General features: G+C 33.6%; 1 protein-coding gene across 6 annotated transcripts in view; it reads right to left on the bottom strand.

The window, feature by feature from the left end:
* The window catches only part of LOC105149070 (uncharacterized), a 51,047-nt gene that overhangs the window by 13,686 nt on the left and 15,326 nt on the right, over window positions 1–22,035 (bottom strand). The window contains exon 1 of one of the 6 annotated variants that reach the window (XM_011061221.2): window positions 12,987–20,456. The exons of the other annotated variants lie outside the window; for them this stretch is intronic. Coding sequence (XP_011059523.2) covers window positions 12,987–13,564 — 578 coding nt within the window. The 5' untranslated portion in view covers window positions 13,565–20,456. Of the gene's footprint in view, window positions 1–12,986; window positions 20,457–22,035 lie in introns of those variants that run through there. 6 annotated transcript variants of the gene reach the window in all.

Below are 22,035 nucleotides of genomic sequence, written 5' to 3'. Positions count from 1 at the left end.
CAGATCTCTGACAAGAGTATCGTCGATTTTTAATGGAACAGTAATCGAAAAATAGCAACCGTGCTCCGGATATAAGCGGGCTTAAAAGAGGAAAAGTAAATTTATGTTATTTTCTAACTCACGTTCACCAATCCAATGATAGGCTTCGCAGGCTGAAAATTTAACGAGGAAATATATTCCACAGCACTGTACAATTTCTTGAAGGTCCAACAAATCGACGGCTCTAATAACGCACATGGACAAATAAATATATCGAACGTTGCACCGGCGAATTGTGATACCGGAATAGTCTATTAAAAAGTGCAGTTTCGATTGTTTGTAGTTAGCAACGCTATTTGCACAACGTTGATGCTTCAGTCACTTTGCGCCCTCCAATTTCTTCGCAAAACAATTTGTTCAACGTGTACACATGTGCGTATTATACATAAATACATCGGCGTAATTTATATCTTCATTAAAACGTTCCCACGACGTTTCGGGGGCATCGTTCTCGCGCCGCGGTCGTGCACCATTATTATTAGACCGTCGTCGATGAAACTGCACCGCACTGTGAGCGGGAAGCATAAAGTTAACTTGCAGCAGTTATAAGTAGGCCGAAACGATCCGTCGCAACAACCATTTACGCACAACTGTTCACGCGATCCATCGACAAGTATGAGCACAACGAGCGGCGCCCAACATCGGGTGTCTCTCTTGCACACAGATCGCGCATTCTCGTAATCTTTAATGAGCCGTGGTACGCCCGCGCGTCGCGAGATAGAATGGACGGAAGATCCGCGAAGAATGCACGCACGTACGTACGCACGCACGCACGCACGCACGCACGCACGCACGCATGCACGCATACACGCACGCACGCACGCAGGCGATCGCTCTCGTCAGCAACCACGGCCACTTGCACTTTTCACCGAGCGTCTTTCCTCCACCGACCACGTTCCTTTCTTTTCTCTCGCCTTCCGCCTACACTCTACGGATGCAGACTGATCCGCCAATCGGTCGGTCTGTCGGTCGGTCTCTCGGGAGGGCTCCCTCCAACACCGTCCTCACATTCGTCAGGTAGCCGGTGAGGGAGGTCATGAAAGGTCGCACCACGACGTTACACAACAACGTCGTTCGATGCTCCGATCTTCGCCGGCGAGGTGATTCTTCCCTTGGAAGAAATTGGAAGATGTCTCGATTTCCAGCATGAAGGGTCTATGAAGGGGATGCGACGTTCACGCCGTTCTATTCGATCGACGTCCTCGCGGTGCGGTCGAACAGCTTACGAGTGAGTCCGTCTTTTTCCCTCTCAAGGCTATGACGAAGAGGAAGACGCCATGGAACGCGAATCGACCACGGCGCGGTATCGGGGTCGAGAGTTCCACGACCGAGCGCAACGGGCCACCTACCTACCTACCTCCTCTCCTTGGCCACGACGACGGCGGTGGCGGCATGCCGCTCTCACTCTCTTCTATCCGCACCGTTCACCTACTACGAGAGCGGAGTTCTCGCGCGTTCGCGATTGGCCGGCGTACTGCCGCGTCACGACGAGCGCGTCGCCGAGCGTCGCCTCGCCGCCAAGCCAGCCGTCTCGGAGTCGCTGCTCCTCCCTCGGTGCTTGCAACCTAGCACGAGCGACGTAGCCGACGTAGCCGACGTAGCCGACGTAGCCGACGTAGCCGACGTAGCCGACGTAGCCTCGCCTCCTCGATTATCTTCCAGCTTCTTAGCTTCGCGTGCGCCTCGAAATTTCTTAGATCGACGTCTCACAGATAAATACTGAAGCTCTTTCACTTGTGGATTTCTAGCTTTATAAGGTGTACACTTACAGTTTCTCTTCGTCATTTATTGGGTCATTTAAAAAGTATCCGCAGTTTTTTCATTCAAAAATTGAACAAAAAACCGCGGATACTTTTTAAATGACCTAATATTTACGTGACTTTTAAATTGTTGATATTACGTATCATCGGAAATAAACTTAATAAATCTTAAATGCTGTAAGCTTTTTATCTTCGCTTCTTAGCTTCGTGCGAATTACGTGAATATCTTAAAAATGTATAACGGCGCATAATGCATGATTTTTAAATATTTAGATTAATGCTTTTAAACGTACTTTCGGTATTTTCTCAATGAACAAAAATATCCTGAAAAATCAACGCATACTTTCGTGGCCTTGCAATTTTTTTATCTTTATTAACCTTTATTATTTTTTGGTTTCCGTAATTAAGTCTCTCAAATTAGAATTCTCTCAAAATTTATTTTACTTGCACTTACTACCGCTATTAAAGTTGATGAATATTCTTGGCTATGAATATCTAACATTTGACATGTAATAAAAACGCCTAATAAAACGCTACTAGCATATTATCCTTTAATTACATTGCAAGCTAAGTCATTAGAATACTGATACTTTTGCAACATTGTAAGATCATAAAATGTTCAATATTCCTTAAATTACAAAAAATACTCAAGTTTTTTTTTATTTTCAAAGAACTAATCAAACATTTTACAATTTTTTAAAAGTTCAAAATTTTTTGACAGAAATAGAAAAAGAAGAAAGAGAGACATTCAAATTTTATGAATGCACAGCAGGAAAACAAATCTACTTATAATTGTGTTTAAAATTTTTTAACTTCATTAATTTATTTCAATACCTAAGTATACTTAAATTAATTTTTCCTACATGGTTTTTTTTACAGATTTATTCAGGTACAGAATGGAAGTTATAAAAGTTTAAAAGTTGCACAAGGACTTTATAAATTACTTTATATACTAGAAAAGTTTTCTATGATAATTGTTACCTCACATTATAGTCGTGTTTACTTTTTTATTTCAACCTAATAACTTCGTATTTATTTAACTTGAAACTAGTGCTTGGTCTACTTGTGAATTTAATACTTCATATATAAACGAGATATCAAAAATATTTAACGTAAGAGTTCAAAAACTGCACAAGCAAAAAGACGACATCGGAACATTAAACTCCGCTGTCGCAACGCAAGCAGGATCGCGAAACGCATTAAACACCATAGTGACCGTAGGTGTTACGTTACGTGGCGATTATAGTGGCGAATTATGCGTGTCCGCGCGTATCAGTGGCTGGAATTACGTTTGTCGCGCCTCCGCTGTTCAGACGCGAGGACAAACGGCGGAAGGTAAAGCGCGAGATATAAACGCGAGGAAAAGCGAGGAGAGAGTGTCAGGGACGAGAGAATGATTCTCAGGAAAGAAACAGACTTTCGAGCAGCGTTGGCCCTCGAAGAAGGTCGGCGTATTAAACAGTCAGGAATGCATATCCTCGCGAGGAGGCGCACGCGCGATATAAAATATGCGTTTCGCCTTCATCATTGCACAAGCGGATGCCTATTACGCATGGATGGTGACGCATATCTTGGACCTTCGGGACACCTTCGACAAGGAAAAACGGAAGGGATACGCATAGGGAATGAATGCGCATCTAGAAGAACGCGGTTTCCCTATTGTATTGAGTTTCCATTAAGTTGCACTCTCATCCGAACTTAAAATTCAGAGTTTGTTAACAAAACCAAAAAAAAAAGTTTTCTAACTTTCTATTCCCAGTCACTTTTTAGGAAAATTTCCTGACTAAAATAAAATGAAACTAAAAATTATAAAAATTATGAAAATAATAAAAATAAATAAAAAATAACAAAACTGTTATGGAATTTTTTTAAATGTTTTTAAAATAAAAAATTTCAATTTTGTGCTTTTGAAAGGACAGCACTTATCTTTTCATCTATTTCTTCGATATCTTGATTTCTGTCAAAGATATAATTTTTAATTTATTTATCTTTAATTCCTTTATTTCATTAAATAGCCTCTTTTCAAGTTTCTATTTTTCTTTATTCATGTTGAGTTTTCTTTTGCTCTTTTAACAGCGCTGTTAGCGAAACAAGCAAAAATTCCTTGATGTTTCCCGGTTTTTCCTGACCGTTAACAATGTTGAAATTGACAAATTTTATTACATTCTTTGTAAAGAAGTTTGCTAGAAATAGGAAAATGCTACAAAGCAATTATTGCCACTCTTTTGTTCAATACAGTATTTACTTTTCGCATCCCTATCAATTGTTATCTTTAAATGTTGCATTCGTTTATCACATTTTTATTATTCGCTTAATTTATTTATTTGTAGATATTTAACAATAATATACATATTTGCTCGTTAAAAATTAGTTGTATATTTTCTTTCAGAATAGATACACTGAAAAATTTTTTTACATTTGTAATCATAATTACATGTTATCATAATTATTCTTATTATAATTATTCTTATTATCGCTGTAATGTCAGTAATAATTTTATGCATAATTCTGTTCACAAATATGTATAATTGGCATCCGAAAATTATACTTATTATAAATAATAAATACAATATAGGGCAAGAGTCCAACGTATAAATTTATATTCAAAAACCAAAAAATTACAATTTTAAAGTTATTATATAATCGATTAGTATACAATAAATTTAAAATTGTAATTTTTTTATTTTTTAATATAAATTTATATATTAAACTCTTACCTATATCGTATTTGTTATTTATTGTTATAAATAGTCCTTTATTATCATTAATTTATCATATTATTGTTATCATAAAAATGGTTGCAAAAATAGTTGGTTACTATAATTCAACTATAATTTATAGTCATTTTTTAAGACAATCATTTAAATGTAATTAGCATAACACACGAAAAATATATTTGATCTTTCATTTAAAATGGAATCTGCTTTAAAAATTAAATTTTTGCGCATTCAGTGTATCGTGCGATTCAAGGTCATGTGAAAAGTTCGGTGAAAAAAAAATAATTTTCTGCTGAGATTTCGACTTTGACTAATCTATGGTAATTAATCTATGGTAGGTGCGTAAATTCCAAGTATTTTTTTATCCTTGTTCAACATTCGGTGAACAAGAATAAAGTGATACTCGGATTAACATAGTCGAACTTTAAAACACAGTCTCAAAGGTATAACCCGGAAAATAATATAAGCCTTTCAGAATCATAAATCGAAAATGATTTGCACAAAATCCAGTATGTTCTTCAATCAACAACCCGAAGAAAATTACAATATTCTTCGCACATACATCCTACATTATAATCACGTATTTGTCTATCTTGCCAATTTTTATTCACGAAAAACTCAATCTCAAGCGATAAAGGCAAACCATAACATCGACATGCTATATTTCGCAATAGGGCATTATACGAGAAAAAGAAAAAAGAATTATGTCACACTTGTCGACATGTTATCTCTGTCTCGGAGACGGCGCGGAACGCAAAGAGGGAAACCTCGGAGAGCGATCGAAGTCATGCTATTATTATGGACGTTGAATCGGTTACGAGAGAGCCCGAGTCTCGTTCTCGTCGTCGTCATCGTCATCATCGTCGTCGTCGTCTCGACCTAATTCGCAGACACTCTCGCGGAGGAGCGGACCCGCACGCCCGAGATGTCCCTGAACGTCAAGGACGCGTTCTCAAGCGCGTTGATGAACCACGAGTGCGCTTCGCCACGTCTAGGTTACGCTAGGTTGTAACCCGACTGCCAGTTTAAAGATCGAGACGTAGATTCAAGTACGAAGATCCCCCCCTACGTTACTTAACGACAAAAGACTCGTTTATTTTTCCCTCGGCAAATGTACTTCGAATCGCTCAACCATAACTTTGAAGAATCTTCATGAACTAGTTTCAAGTGTTCAAGTCACGAGGACAAATCCGTAGCAACACTTTCTCGTTTTCATAATTTTCATTTAATTTATAGAATCCTGGCTCTTTTCCATAATCTTGGAGATCTTGATACGTTTCAAAAGAAACCCTGGAGTTTAAATAGATAAAATTAGAAATATGAGATTGCAAAAGATATGGGATATCAATGTTTTTATTTACATTCACGTTTTTTATGCGAAAATTCTTCATAACTTTTCAGTTTGTTATCAATATTAAATTGAGTCTTAATTTCCGAGAAAAGTTTAGCATTCTCTAAAATTGTTTTAAAAATATTCAATTTCCAAAAACTTTTTCTTTATCTTTACTCTTAGAGAACTTAAAAAATTTTAATTGAATTAAATAAAAAATTGCTAAACTTTCTTTCCCTTTTTTTTATTTTCATATAGAATTGTCATTAAAATTGGGAACTCAAGTAAATTTTTATCGAAATTTAAAAAATATGAATTTTAATATAAAAAAATAATCTTCTTTTTAGCATATATAAATATATTATATATTGTTGTAATTCTCTAAAGATTATCGAAAAAGAGAATAACTAATAATGGTGTGCCAAGTTATTGCGCTAACCATCAACAGGTCTTTGCAGAAATGCAACCTCAGTTGGCAGAGACTTTTTTGACCTTCGTAATCGACCTTTTCGTGATGTATTGTGTTGTGTTTCTAGAAAGATCTAGAAGTTCCTAGAAAGGTTTCTATAACTGTATATAATAGTAGCATATTTAGTTCCAGATACAGTTACCTGCGCGTGTTACAATATTATTTCTAAAAGTTTTTGTGTACTTTTATCTTTGTATATTTTAATTCATGCTTTTCAAAAATTTTTTATTTTTCTTTGATATATTATATATTACACAACGTATTATATTTACTTTATATTTTATATTATGTTATGTAAATATACAGGGTTGGAAAGATGTTTTTTTTTTCAATCATGGGAAACGTCGTTACTCGATCTAACATCTCTGTCAAAAGTTACAGTGTTGCCAGATCTTTCCGTCGAATATGGCCAACCCTGTATATATAAACGCATCATGATTTCTGCGCAGTAAAATATTTTAGAATATTTTACTTTCTAAATTTTAATATTAATTATAATTTTTCAAAATTTTTAGCAAAACCTATAAAATTTCTATACAAAAAACAATTTTAGCGATTAAATATTACATATACAGAAATATATTTTTATAAAAATAAAGACGCCTGGAACCAAATATTTCTATTATCTTTCTAAAAACTCACTGCATTACAAGAAGGTCAATTACAAAGACCAAAAAATTTCTGCCAATTTAAATTGCATTTCTGCAAAGACCTGTTGATAGTTGGCGCAATTAGGTACTCATTTTCGACAATCTTTACAATATTTTTCAGACAATTAAATTATGACTAAATAAAGATGAGCAATATCCTTATAAATGTGACATAAAGGTAAAAAAATGTAATTGTGATTTCGTTAAATAAACCAAGAGAGCAAAAGTTGCAGAAAGCATGTTGCAATCCTCCACAAGTTATGTGGCTATTCAACTTTGTGCTGGATCAATCGTTAGGTCGATCGCGTCAAAGTCCATGGTACGATCATACGAGTCGATAATCGTAACTACTCCGGGTCTAACATGAATACAATGAGATAGCAGCTTATTCAGAAATGCAAACATTCATAAAATAACTTTACTACGCTTTCTCTTATTTTTAGCAGACTTTCTATACGTTTAAAGATCATAAAATAGAGCCCAAATTTAAGTATGAATAATAAGGAAAAAGTTATCGGTCTGGTCTATTTATCTTCATATATACGACATGGAAACTTAAATCACTAAAAAATGTCGACCCAATAGACAAAAATATTTTATACAAAAGTTTTATGATTTAAAGAGACAAATAATAGTAAAATTTATTTATTTTTTAATTCAATTTTTTATGATCATATAAAAGTCATGGTCATTTTTAAAATAAAAATATATGATTTTTTTTTACATATGTAATTCTTTTAAATATTTTGCATACGAAAGTAGAGATATAAAAAAATCAATAATTTTACGAGATACTTCATATTTTATTCTGATATATTTTTTTTAACAAATATTAAATATCCCTATTCAATTTTTTATAACTATACCTTAATATTTTTATACAGTATAATAAGATGAATCAATTATAGATGTGAAGAAAATACAGTAAAAAAAAAATGTGTAACTGTATGTTAAAAATTTACACATTAATAATAATACTGCATCACTCAATAGCGATAGCGTTCTAGAATTAAAAGATATCGTAAATGTTATTATAAAAATCGATCTGTATCAACTTGAAATTCCCAAAACCAGTCGTCAACTGCCATGAGACCATGAGCTAAATGATTCTTCAAGACCTTGAATGCTCAAGGACGTGCAGAATCTTCGAGAAGCTCTCCCTCCTTTTCTTACTTGGACACTTTCTTTCTTTCTTTTTCTTATCTCGTCCTGTCTTATCTGTACAATAAACACAGTTTGTTTCTACAAGAAACGCCGATATCACGAGAAATAGAATGACAATAGAAAGAAGGACAATTGCGATTCATGATTTTAGATTATGCCTTTTTATTTTAAATAAAAATGTCAAATCTTTAGTAGCGATGCAACAAAAGCATTACGAGCATTCTTTTACGACCATGTGACAATAGTGCGAATTCCGAACATTATTAGCATGAAGAGATGGACACACAATGCATGCACAAGTATACACGGATATGGACTCATTGTAGTGTATGATATGTACCTTCTTAATGTATATGCCCCCTTCATGCTAGTAACCGTGCAAGCGACCCGGAATTCTCATCACTGTGTGACAATTAGGTATATTTAAATAGGTATATTTCGAACTTTCTGAATCAATCAGAAGGCTTCCCTCAAGTTGTTCCTATATTTGGTCAATTCATTATTGATTACTGCTCGTTACGATGATCACGATACTCATTTTTAATCTCTTACTTTTAATCTCATTTTATATACTAACCACGGATAATAAATTCACCTTTCGTTGTATTTTAATAACTTTTTAAAAGAAGAATCTCATTTTTTATCTCGTAATTTTTTTAGTAAGGTATTTTCAAAATATGCACATTTTAAAGATTGACGAACTTTAAATTTCTTGACATGTGTTCGTTATCGCCGTCCGTTATCTACATAGCTCTTTGTATAAGATTGTATTTGCATACGTCATTATTTTAGAATAGCACAAGCGATAATGTTTTTTTCGATATCGATAACGCGCACCAATAACGATCTTGGATTCGAGACTAATTGTAAGACTAGACGTATCACACAATTTATATGCAACAAATTATAGCAACATGAGTCAACTGCATTAATCAAAGTGCATTTCAAAATGCTATTGAAAAGATGCCAAGTTTAAGCATTATTGCTTTATTATTGTGCATCATTAAGCAAATGCAACGGAAAACATTATACTCAAATAACTATATGATTAAAATTTGTTATATTAATGCTGGGACTACATTCTATATTTATGTGTACATAAACTATAATATATTTTGGGTTTATCAAATTTTGCCAGATATTTTTCTACAATTTCCGCAAAAATTTTTCAACAGATATTTTTCTACAAATTTTTTGTCCAAAAGAATTTTTTTTCAAACCATAAACAAAAATTAAAAAATCCAAATTTAAAACAACTGGCTGAATTCTAAAATATAAACAATTAAATGTTTCTTCTTTAGCTCAATTTTACACTTTTTGAAGTGTTTATGTAATGTTGTTTTTTATTCAGAGAATAAATTCCTTTCACTTTTTTATTAAAATTAAAGTTTTGTATTAAGGAATATGGTACAATTACTCGATTTTGATAGACATAAATCCAGTAGTTTATTTTATCTATTCTCCTTTATAGAATAAAAGAAAAAGTTATATTTTAAACATTATAAACAGGACTTTTCGGAACTGTAGAAATGCAACAATGTTAGGTTTGTTCTTTATAACTAAACTAGTATACATTTGTTGTACTTAAAATGAAATAGGTACATATTTGAAGTTCTGCGACAGCGAGATAAAAAGTGCAGTCCAGTCGTTCAGTGCAGCAACAAAAATCAGATCTATTAAATTGATTTCTTTCGAACTTTTTAAATTTTTCAAAGCAAAATAAATGAAACAGCAAAAATATACATTTATAAAATTAATTTCACATCGTTGAAATGGTCAGAATCAATTTTCAGAAATTCATCATGTGCATGTAATTAGTAATCTTGTTCTCCACGCATGTTTAAAACACGCATTATTCCGTGAATCGACGTTTTACATAAATAGCAAGGAACATCATGGATTATTCTGTGATGCTTAAATCTTTTCATCATCATAACGATTGCAAATATTGCACTAATTATATGGAAAATTGGATTTAGATGAAATGAGTTAATTTTCACATATAATGTAGCTTATAATGTGGTAAACAAAAGATGTTACAGACAAGGATATTGGATAGTATTGAGCTGCGATGTATCAAAGATGCCTTATGAGAAACAAGTTTTACATATTTGATGCATAGAAAAAAACTACAAAAACCATTACTGAGCCTTGTATAAGCTTTATGATCTTTTTCTAATATCTTTTTCTAAATCCAAAAAATTGAAAATTGATAAGCAGATTCAAAAAAGGAAATATGTATGAACATTTAAAAAAAGATTGTCGATCGAAAGATTGTTGATTAAAACATTGTCGTTCAAATATTTATACGGATGAAAAAAGAAAAAGCGCTATTTAAGTCATATTGAGTATATTTTAATGTTCAAACATTTTCTCTTTTTAATCTAACATTAATTTTCAAATTTGAATTGAGAAACAGACATTAAAAAAATTGTGAAGTCAAATAGGTCGTAGACTGTTTTAGAAGTTCTGGATTTAGAAAAGGACCCTAGACCTAATCTTTTTCCAAGTCCGGAACTTCTTGTGTTAGCTTTCTTCTTTTTCTTTTCACATTAGAGAGAAAAAGATAAAAGACGTGCAAAAAGTTCAGTCTTTAAGTATAAAAAAAAACAGGTATGTAAAATACCTACAATATTTTTCCTTATATGTCCCTATATAGCCTACCTGTTATAGCACTTATGAAACTATTCGGATTTCCGATCAGAATTATTTTGATTTCTCTTCTTCAGAAAACATAACAAAAAGCTAGGAAATAATTGATCAATTCCGATCGGAATCCATTCCGAATAATTAATACCTGCCCAGGCCTTTTATATTTCATTGTATTATACAAGATGTACTTTCCATATTATTATCATTTTTGCATCGTCCTCAATGTTCTGCACGACTAAACACAATAAACCTTCATACGGAATGCAACGAAAAGCGAGTGTAAGTCTACAGCGAAAAGCCTACTGTTTCCCCGAAGGACAATGGTATTTTCATTCAAAGAATTTCTATTGAGCAAAAGATTTGAGATTCCTATAATTTCTCATATAATATACGCTATTTTTAAAAATATTATTTCACTGACATAGTAACTACAAAGAAAGTACAGTACACTACAACTACAAAAGGACATATTAAGACTACGACATATTAAAAAACAATTAAGTTGCTCATATTTTTGTTATCTCAGATACAAGCATGTAAGCATGTGTTATAAAACTTAGATAAATAAATTTATTAAAATATAACATAAATACATAATTATATTTTCATACGTTACTTTGCTCCGATATGATTTGATAAAAGACCATAAAAATATTATAGATATTTTATATTTGAATACTATGTGCATATGCATTTTTGTGGATTTATAAGATATATCGAATTTTAAATATAAAAATAGTATGTATGTAGTAAGATATTATGTATCAAAACGTGATAAGATTAATTAAAATTAAACAAAATTTAATGTAAAACTTGTATTGGTTAAAAGTAACGCCCTATATAATATTAGTGTTGGAATTAATTCGTAGCGTTTTTTAATGAAAGAATGTTATTTATTTCACATGAGCATTAAAAAATACATTAATGAAAGTACTTCCCATCACTTGTAAAACGCTACGAATTAATTCCCACGCCTAATAATTATTTTCGGTAAACAATTAATGATTCTTTGTTATGATTTAGAGAGTTACCATATAAGATTTTCAAAATTAGAATTTACGGACTAAAAACTCCGAGCATTTCTCTTGCAATCCCAGATGCACATAAAAAATTGTGGGCGTATAGATAGTAAAATTGATTTGGTCAGACCAGTCAACAAATAATTACTTCACATCTAATTGTTCATTAGTAGTACTAATTTAATGTAAAAAATTGACCAATCATAGTCGATCAGTCTTCTCATATTTGACGATTGTTTCCTATTAGTTTTATACAATTGTACAGAATACAGAATAGCATGGGAGGAGTCAAAGAAAAAATGTGCCTATACCCAAATGCTTTTAGAAAATTCCAGTGGACAAACCCTAAGGAAAAGAATGATTCCAAAGAAAAGGGAAAGGACAGCAACTCTATTATGATTGGTGATTGAGTGCATATAGTTTGATTGTGATTGGCAAGAGTCCCAAGATATCATTTTATCCTTATTACACCAAATGTTAAAGGATAAATTGATATCTCGATGTGATTTCCGAACGTGAAAAAGCTTAAGGCTGATCAAGTGAGATGCTTCCCTATCTATGCTAAATGCAATAAATATAAAAAAATTCTTATTAAGAATCAAATATTTTATTAATTAAGATATAATATAAAATGAGTAAATAAATAATTGTTGCAAAAATATATATATCATTTTGTAACAAGATAACTTTTATACTACAAAAATATGATAAAAATCGTTACAACTTAAAATTACTTGATAAAATTACTTAAAATAATGAGATTTTATTAACCAATTAATATAATTCAAATATTAAATATTATTATATATAAAGCAGCGTTGAGTTTTCACTCAAAAAAGAAGTGTTTAATTTTATGATATTAAAATGTTTTATTTTTATTTTCGTTTTTTAAACATTTAAAGATGTTTTAGATGAAAAAGTTTAAAACATAGTTTAAAATTTAAATATTTAAAAATTATCTTAAAATCAAACACTTTTTCAGTGTTCTTGCATTAAATTTTCTTATTTTAAAATCTTTTTCTTAAAACTATTTTTTTTTTGCTATATTATAGATGTATATATAATGTTACGTATATTTTTTGTTTTATTTTATATATTATATATATATATATATATATATATATATATATATATATATCGAAAATAAAAAGCCATGAGCCTATGGCGGCCATTTAAAATAACTCACCATACATTGCTGACGTGTACAAGACCGATCGCCAATAGGAAACATTCTTGTTGGTCCAACTTCGGACGTTTCTTCTGATTTCGTTCAGCACGTTCTTTGATAACAGGTGAAACCGTCTTAGTTTCACTGCTACCTTCATCTTCTTCGTCTTCATGGGTCCTTTTACAGGGTTGGCGAGTATCCGGTCGATTAGAAATCGTCATGATGTTCGAAATTTTAACACGTGTTGCAGACCGTTTCTTGTCTGTCTCGCGAAGCAACTTAAAACAAGGCTCTACTAATACTGGCACATCTATGGTAGGTACCGCGCCCAAGCGCAGTCGGTTCCTCTTCTGATTACCTTGCATGATCTGCTCCCTGCTTTCATCCTCGTAAAATTCCTCCAGGAAGTGCCGGGAGCAGATTCGCGCCGTTTTGATGTTGAACGGTGGTTCTCCATTTGCCAAAGGTGCACGACCACATGCACGCACCCATGACTCGCGCAATTCGGTATTGTGCGGGAAACGGTGGTATCGCACCGACTGCTTGCGGGTACGACGATGGCTGTTGCGGCACGTGGCCACCGCGCACTGCGGCATCCTAAACGGCACGATCTCTCTCTTATCGTCGTCGAAAACGGCCTATCAAGAAGCACAGGAGGACAAAGCGTCGACTGAGTCCGGCGTGCACATGCGCGCGCGCGCGCACATAAACGCACAATCTCGCGAGCGCGAAGAACGGAAGAACGTGATCGCGAACGGCGGTGGTCGAGAGACGATAATCACGCGAGACCCCCCCGAAATTCACGCGAGACTAATTAATGACGAACGGTGAATGATAAGCGACCGACTTGTCCGTCCTCGAATGCGATTCCTCTTCTGACTTCGAGATGTATCTTGGATGAATTCTTTGTTTCGACTGCTGGGTGAGACTGGTTGTCAAGGGAAGCGTGAGAGTAATACTCGAGCCAATCATGATCTAAATAGATCGTAGACTATACGGACCTGATCTTTTTGGTAGCCTGTACATGAAAAAGACGCAGTGGGGGAAAAGTTAATCCTCTTTTTTTGACTTGATAAAAAAAAGAGAAAACGACGAGAAAAGGAATAAAAATTCAGTCAGGTAGAGAGAATAATTGAAGAACAATTATGTCAAAGACATTTTCGTTATCCTATTCAACTTTCGAACTTAGAAATTGATGAAGTCGAAAACTGATATCATAGGGGTAGTGGAAAAGCGAGAGACTGAGAGAGAAGAGCATGTGTGTTAGAGAGACTGGCGAAGAAAGAGGAGAAGATCGAGTACGTAACGTCCGCGAGAGGTGTCGCCTCGGTGAACGTCGCGGCTACGACAATCGGCTGCTATTCCCATTTACCAACAAGATGGCGTTATTAAAGCCGGCAATGCAACCGGCCGGCATCAGAGGTATACGACACCCGGCAAGAGACATCGTGTGGACTATGGAGAACGTGAAGGACCGAGAGGAGGATACCATTAGACAGATGGAAAGCGCAAGAGAGAAAGAGAGCGCGCGTGATACTCACTTCTTGCGACGGATGTTGGCACCGGAAGTGAACGCGTATATGTTAGGAAGACGAGGATAAAGGAAGCAAGGGGTAGTTGGAGCCATGTGAAGAGATAACGAGGACGCGAAGAGCGACGCGATGTAGCGATGACGATGAAAACGGCAATGACAGCGACGACAATGACGATAAATAACGATAAATGACGACGTTGTCAACGATAACGACGACGGCGGCGGCGACGACGACGACAAATTTACCCGCGCTCACGGCACTACTCCGAACACTGGTCTCTCACTCAGATCCGTAGCGCAAGAGGTGGCGGACACACTGGCACAGCAGCTGCGTGTACCTCTTCGTTGCCTGCGTGAACCTGTGAACCAATGATCGTGCGCCGCCGTTGCCGTCGCGGCAGGGATGACGAGGACGTCGTGGAGAGGGGGACGTACAACCTGGGGTTGCAAGGAAGACTGCCGCGCGCGCGAAGGCCGTCGGCGAGGGGGGAGATGCGGGGGTGGGGCGACGGGAGGTCACCGCTACCATGTACCGAGGGTCCTTTAGGGGGTTCGCCACCCCTTGTGGCGCACACGCCGTCGCACGGTTTTCCGCATTTATCCGCCGCGATCAACCGCCGACCTGGCTTTCACTCTCTGCCAATATTCTTATATATCACTTATAGTTTTCACTATTTGTATATTTCTTCTTGTTATCTCTTCGCTAACAATCATCTTCTTGTATTCGCTTACATTCTCTTGAAACATTTGCGTACTTCGTTTTTAACACTTGTTATAAAACGTGGAGAATGGAATTTCCAATAATAAATGGTATCATCATTGTGATATCAGTATTATTAATGATTTAAATGTCTACTGTGTATTTAATCTCTTTTGATTTCATAATCTTTGTAGTCTTTATTTTTATTATTTCTATTATTATTTTTAATAATTGATCTCTTTGTCTTTTTGATGTTATCACTTCGTGACAATAAATGTTTATTTTGTAAGGATTCGAAAAATATAAAAGTCAAACTGAGATTTTCGCTTTTAAACATACGCTTTTATTCAACAAGGTATCATTGTTATGTAAATGATTCTTTTTCTTTCCTTTTATGTTATACTTCTTTTATTTTGTCTATAAAAGTGTATAACAGAACATTCTATATTCAAGAACATCTCTATTATTAAAGTACGTAACCATCTTATCACTTAAACGATTTATATGTGCTGTTACATCTTTTTCCGTTATAGTTAGAATTTGTTGGTCATTAAAATTTGGACTTTGTCATCAGTTATTTAAAGTTGAGATGTGTGTGTGTGTGTGTGTGTGTGTGTTTGTGTGTGTGTGTGTGTGTGTGTGTGTGTGTTTATACAATTTTTTATATTATATAATTTATATAACATACAATAAAGTTGAGGAAACGAATAAATATCATGCTATTTATATACTTTTTATCTATTTTTTATCTATTTTTTATTTATATATTATTTATAAATTAAATGTGTGAAGAAAATTGATATTTATATATCTCAACTTTAAATAACTATATATTATACAAATATATATAAAACAAATTTATTTCTATCTCTTTTATGCATTACTTTGAATATTTTTGTAATTTGTATGACTGTGTTTTCTATTTAGGGATGTACCGGATATCTGGGAAATATTCGGTATCCAGCACGTTTTTACTATTCGGATAACCGAATATCATTAGTATCCAGTAATATGTATCCAGTTGAAATTTTATATTGATAATTTACATCATTAATGCAGAATTTTATTCTCTTCAACTAATTTCTTGCACAGTTCATCTCTCTTTTCTCTTTCTTTTCACGTTGGGAGAAGATAAAGAAAATTATCGCTATTTTTTCCTTGCTGTCTTCTTTTGGAAGCCACTTTTCAGATATTCAGAAAAATATCCAATGTTCAGCTGGATAATTACCCTACTGGATATCCAAAAACAATGTGACGCCATCAGATATCCGATAATTTTACGCTCCGGTGCATTCCCATTCTTTATAACTATTTTTCTACATATATGTTGGAAAAAATTTTGCTAAAATATTAAAAAATTTAAATATATATATATATATAGACATAGGTGTAAAAATAATTTGGACCATTAAAATAATTATATAGAACGCTTAGAACAATTAGAGTGATTACTTTTGAGCAACCAATTTCAGATCATTAACTTTAAAATATCACACAAACAAACAATTCAAGACTTCTTCATTGTTATACATTGAATTACAAAAACACTTTATAACTACATTAAATAAATTATATATACAGAATGACTCATTTCAAATGAGTTGAATATCTCGAAAAATATAAAAGATATGGAAAAATAATTAAGATAAAAATTATATAGTCTGAAGGGATGCAAATATTAGTAAAGTTAATTTTTGAAAAAATCAATTTTTTTAAGGTTATATAAATGTATAGTCATTTTTTAAATAGAATTATAATATTTTATAATTTTTTTTACACAATATGATTCCTCTCATTATTCCACATATAAAAGTTAAGGTAAAGTTACCGGAAAATCAATAGTTCATGAGATACATATTTTACATTCTATGCTGGCACATTTTGACATAAAATGTTAAATATCTTGTAAAGACATAAACTATTAATTTTTTGATAATTATACCTTAATGCTTTTCTAAACAGAGTTATGAGATAAATCACTCAATTAATAAAGAAAACGCATAGTTGCTTCAAAAAGAAATACGTAGACAAAACGATACTTTTTTAAATAAGCAATTATGCATTATTTATAAATATACTAACAAACTTTATATTAATTTATTATATATTATACAATGAATCAGAACAAATGAAAATTTTTAACATTCAAAAGTTTCAGCGCTCTATATAATTATTTTGATGATTCAAATAAAATTATTTTCAGATCTATAGCTAGATAAACTTTAAGATATTTCAGCAAAATCGTTCTTTCCGTATATTAGTTGCAGCTCTCGAGATGCTCTTGGAGATACAACTTCAGAGCGTCTTTCAATAAAGCGTCTATCTTTTTTTTCTCTTCGCAGCACAACATTTTCTTGTTCATGCAATGCTCCATTCGTCTGAGTGACCTCAAGTCCTCCCCCTCGCGGGGCGTGTTGGGTTACGCGTCGTTCCTCTAGATGCGCACTCTCGACGATTATTCGTAATACGAGTACGATGGTACCGACAGAGATGAAGAAGTCCTTGTCGACATAGTAACCGCTGTGTCAACGACCAGCGATTTAATCATCGCGCACTCAATAAGTAACATATAGAGATTCCATGTTTTGTGTAGCAAAGAAAATGTTCTTTTGATTCAATTACAACACCAACTATTTATCATTCTGGTTTCCAAAAGATGATAATATAAACGTTTATTTTAATCGTATTCAATCTTCGAGCAGATCAAACTGATTACATATTACGTTATTATATGGAAATTTTTTGCTAAAATAAAAGTATCTAAAAATTTAGTTCGATCTGATGATTTTATTAGATCAAAACTAAATTACATATGTAGAACGCTCAAGCACAATAAGCAATTCTGCAAAAATGTTTAACATTCCAGCAATTAGCTTTAGCGTCCTATATACTTATTGATCTCTCTCTAACAATATTATTTTCAGATCTCTATCCAGCTACTTTTTAAATGCTTTAACAAAACCGTTCTTTCCATATATAAATATGTATTATTCCATATATGTATATATTTCATATATATATATATATATGAATTTCGCAAGTTCCTCGCATATATCTTATCGCTACAACGATGACTTCTTTAATATCAAAAATCTTAAAATAATTAAAAATCTATATTAAAAAATAGGTTAATGATTAAAGATTTAATAAATAATTCTTAAGAAAATATAATAATAAAAATTTGACTTTTTATCACATATTTAATTCGATAATTTCATGTCTTGTAAAAACAAAAATTATATGGGGTTTAATAATTCAGGAGATATATATCGAAGAATGACCTTCTGAATCTATTTCAATAGCATTAAAATCTCTCGCTACTAGAGTGACCCGCCGAGGGGTTAGGTTGATTTTCGTAATTTACATAAATCGCAAATCGTTCTATTGTCATCGATTATGATATCTATAATTTATAATATTTTTCGCGGCACAAAAAAAGAAAAACAAAAATTTGATTATATCCAAAAAGCTATCGACAATCAATATACCGGATAATCACGATAACATAGAATCTGTTTCATTAAGCAAATTATTAATCTCATGAAATTGATGATTTTTTTAATTGGATAACGTTCCAGTTTTTATCCGCATTTTCTTCTCTTTACACGATTTATTTTTTTTTATTTTTAAAGCAAATTAACGTACTAAATGGCGTTATATCAAATCCTTTATTACGACTTGCACAAAAAAATAAAATTACCTGTTTAAATTCTATTGTATTAACAAAGAGTTATGTACAAATGTCAAATAAAAATGGTTAGGTATTTTTAATTAAAAGAAATTATAAAATTAGATCACAGATATGTAGATTACTTAACTAAAGAAAAAAATTGATCAATTATATTTTTTTCGTAGTTCATCCCTTCGAAAAGATAAATAGCACAACAAATTGACCCTCCCTCTTCAAACGTTTTAAACTGTATCCGTTATTATCTTAATTGATTAAGATATTGATTAATCTTGATTGACCAACAAATTATTGGTGCTGTTGCTCTTATAGTCAATCAAGAAATCAATCATAAGTGGAACGTCCATGCGAAGCTAATTATGATAGCATAAAACGAAGAAGTCTTAAGAACGGAAAAAGGGGTACCTCTAAATTTCATTAATTTTTTACTAACTTATTACTCAAACTATTTCATTAAAAATAGTAGTTTTAATTAATATTAGTTACTATAACAAAAATTTTATCATTTTTATCGTTTAAATCGCGATAAAAAAAATTAAACAATTATTCTTAAAAAGTATCCACTTAATTATATAATAATATATCTCTAAAAATTGAGATTGTTTTATCGATTAGCGAATATATGTCTAACACACAATTAACGTCTATTCAAATTTTATGTTTCCAGAAACATTGTACTGATATTACAGTTTTTCTCTTGCAACTTCGAGTAGAGAACGATTTGGAGAAGTCTTCGTGGAGGCTCCGTTAAGAGTGTTTTTGCGATTCATTGTTAGCCTTCTTCTTCTCCTTCTCTCCCCACTCTTAGTCGTTCGCGTGGGTCTCTTGATCGAGAATCGAGAACGAAGAAAAGTCGTCGAAAGAAACGAAGAAGAGAACAGCCTTAACAGCAGAAAAGACCTGCTTGGCAGTTTACTTAAACAAGGACAGACTGATTTCCGGCACTTCTATCCTCTCGCCTTCTCTCGCACGTGACCTTCTCTCCTTCGTTCGCATGGATCTTGACATGAGCTTCTGCAGTTTCAATAAGTTTAAGTAAAGTTTTTTCAAAGAGTACTTCAATCGGAATATTTCTCTCGGACATTAATCCGTATTATGCTCATGAATTATTTATTCATAAGTGCTCCAAGAATTAAAGCTTTTTCAAGAAAAATTATTCTTCCTTTGAGAAACAGAAGTTAATTTAAAAGAATTGGATTAATATTATTGCAATCTATAATGAAAAAAAAACATACTTTTCTAGCGTATACTTTACTGATCATCGGAATCTCATGGTTTAACCTTGCAACATATCGACGATCTTCAAGCATCTAAGATGACCACGAGCCTAGATAAGACCCGAAGCTTTCCTCGTATCTATAGACATCTGAATGGTACTCGAATAATTTGAGTCATTTGCTTGCTGGGAATACCAGTGGACCAAATCAGCGCCGTTAGAGTTCCTTCGGATACCTGGTTCCGCAAATATCCAGAGGCCTGCGCCTTGTTCCCATCATCGACTCCTCACGGCCTTTCCTGCTATGGGGTATGCAGGCAGTCAGAGAGAAACAGAAAGGGGGGAGGGAGAGAGAGAGGGAGGGAGAGAGAGAGTGCTGCCCTCCCTCCCTCCCTCTCTCTCTCTCTCTCTCTCTCGCGCGCGCTCTCACTCTTATTTGCTTCTCTCTCATAGCCGACACCCCGGACACTATCCTTCCGTGGCTGTTCTCGGCTCGACTCGGCTCGCCGCTGCCGCCACCGCCGCGGTGCACAGCTGGCGCAGGAGAGAATCGGCATCGTCGGCTCTGTGACCACCAGAAACGCGCCTGGAGAACGACGAAGGATGATGCGCAGCTGCGACGAATGAGGACAAAGTGGGGAAAGTCGAAGAAGAGTTTCAGCCTCCGCGGAAAACAGAGGAGAGGTGATATTCTTGCACAGCAGGGGCAGGCAGACAAGCAGGCAAGCAGGCAGATAAACAAGGCATTGCCTCAGTCTCAAGGAATTTTTTTCCCTAATGCGCATCATTTTCTTCAACTTTCACGTATAACAAAACAATCATAACAAAACAAATATTTCGCCTTTATTCATTAATATTAATATAAATTATTGTTCGAGCAAACTCCAACGATTAGCGAAGCGAAACATAATTACAAACAGATGAGTCAGACTTAATAATTTAAATTGAAATTGATTTTATTTAATCTGTACCAATCTATCTTTGCAAGTAATCAAGAAGAGGACATGGTCTAATGTCTCTACGTCATATTTTCCAATAAATTGCGAGATTATAAATTTAATTATTTTTGCAAATGCGAGTTTATTGAGACAAGAAAAAAATAATATCATATGTTTTTCAAATATTCACGTTTGTGACGTCCGGATAGCAACGAGAAAGGCGAAGCAGAGAGATGAGACATGCTCTCTCGTCGAGGGGGAATAAAGGATCGACCGTGGGTCGAAGCGTCGACCAACGCAATGCATCCTCCTCTCATCCTTTCTACGATGATAGTTTCACATGTTAAGATGATTAACTATAACGATTACGCAGAAATTATAATATGTCGCGCTACGACACGCGTCTACGGTTCCGTCATAATTTACGTCGATATGTATTTAACTTAAACGCGCGCATGATGTCGTATTTTTATCACGTAACCGAGAAATTATTCTTGTAATTAATATCGTATCTATTTTGACGACAGTTCGTGCACCTGCGGTGAAAATATGCACCTGCGATTGCATCATTGCACCATACGAATAAGTTTTACAAGAACAATTATTTGATTAAACATTTCTTTTTTTTCGTTTTACGAACGCAAAATGTATTTTGTGAAAAGCATCACTTGTGAAAAGCATCACTTCTTTTAAGAAATACAATTTATGTGGTCACCTTTTTTCCGATCATCTTTTTCTTTCTTTTCCACTTTCTTTTTGTATAAGATTTATTGTCCTAAACATTGGAAAAAAGATGGAAGAGAAATTGTAAAGAAACAAAAGGAAACAAAATAGTATCTGTTGATATTCATTTTATAATAAATAACAATATTGTATCAGTAAAACAGGAATTCTGTTAGAATTCGGTCTTCCTTTTATTTCCCTAACTTTTCTTTGTTTTCTTTTAAAGTTCTTTTCTTTTTTTTATATCTCTATACAACTAAAGAAAGAA

This window comes from Acromyrmex echinatior, chromosome 9 (assembly GCF_024713525.1).
Source record: "Acromyrmex echinatior isolate Ae372 chromosome 9, ASM2471352v2, whole genome shotgun sequence".
NCBI classification, from domain to species: domain Eukaryota; kingdom Metazoa; phylum Arthropoda; class Insecta; order Hymenoptera; family Formicidae; genus Acromyrmex; species Acromyrmex echinatior.
The sequence above is the reverse complement of the archived record's forward strand: the minus strand, read 5'-3'. Positions and strand labels throughout refer to the sequence as shown.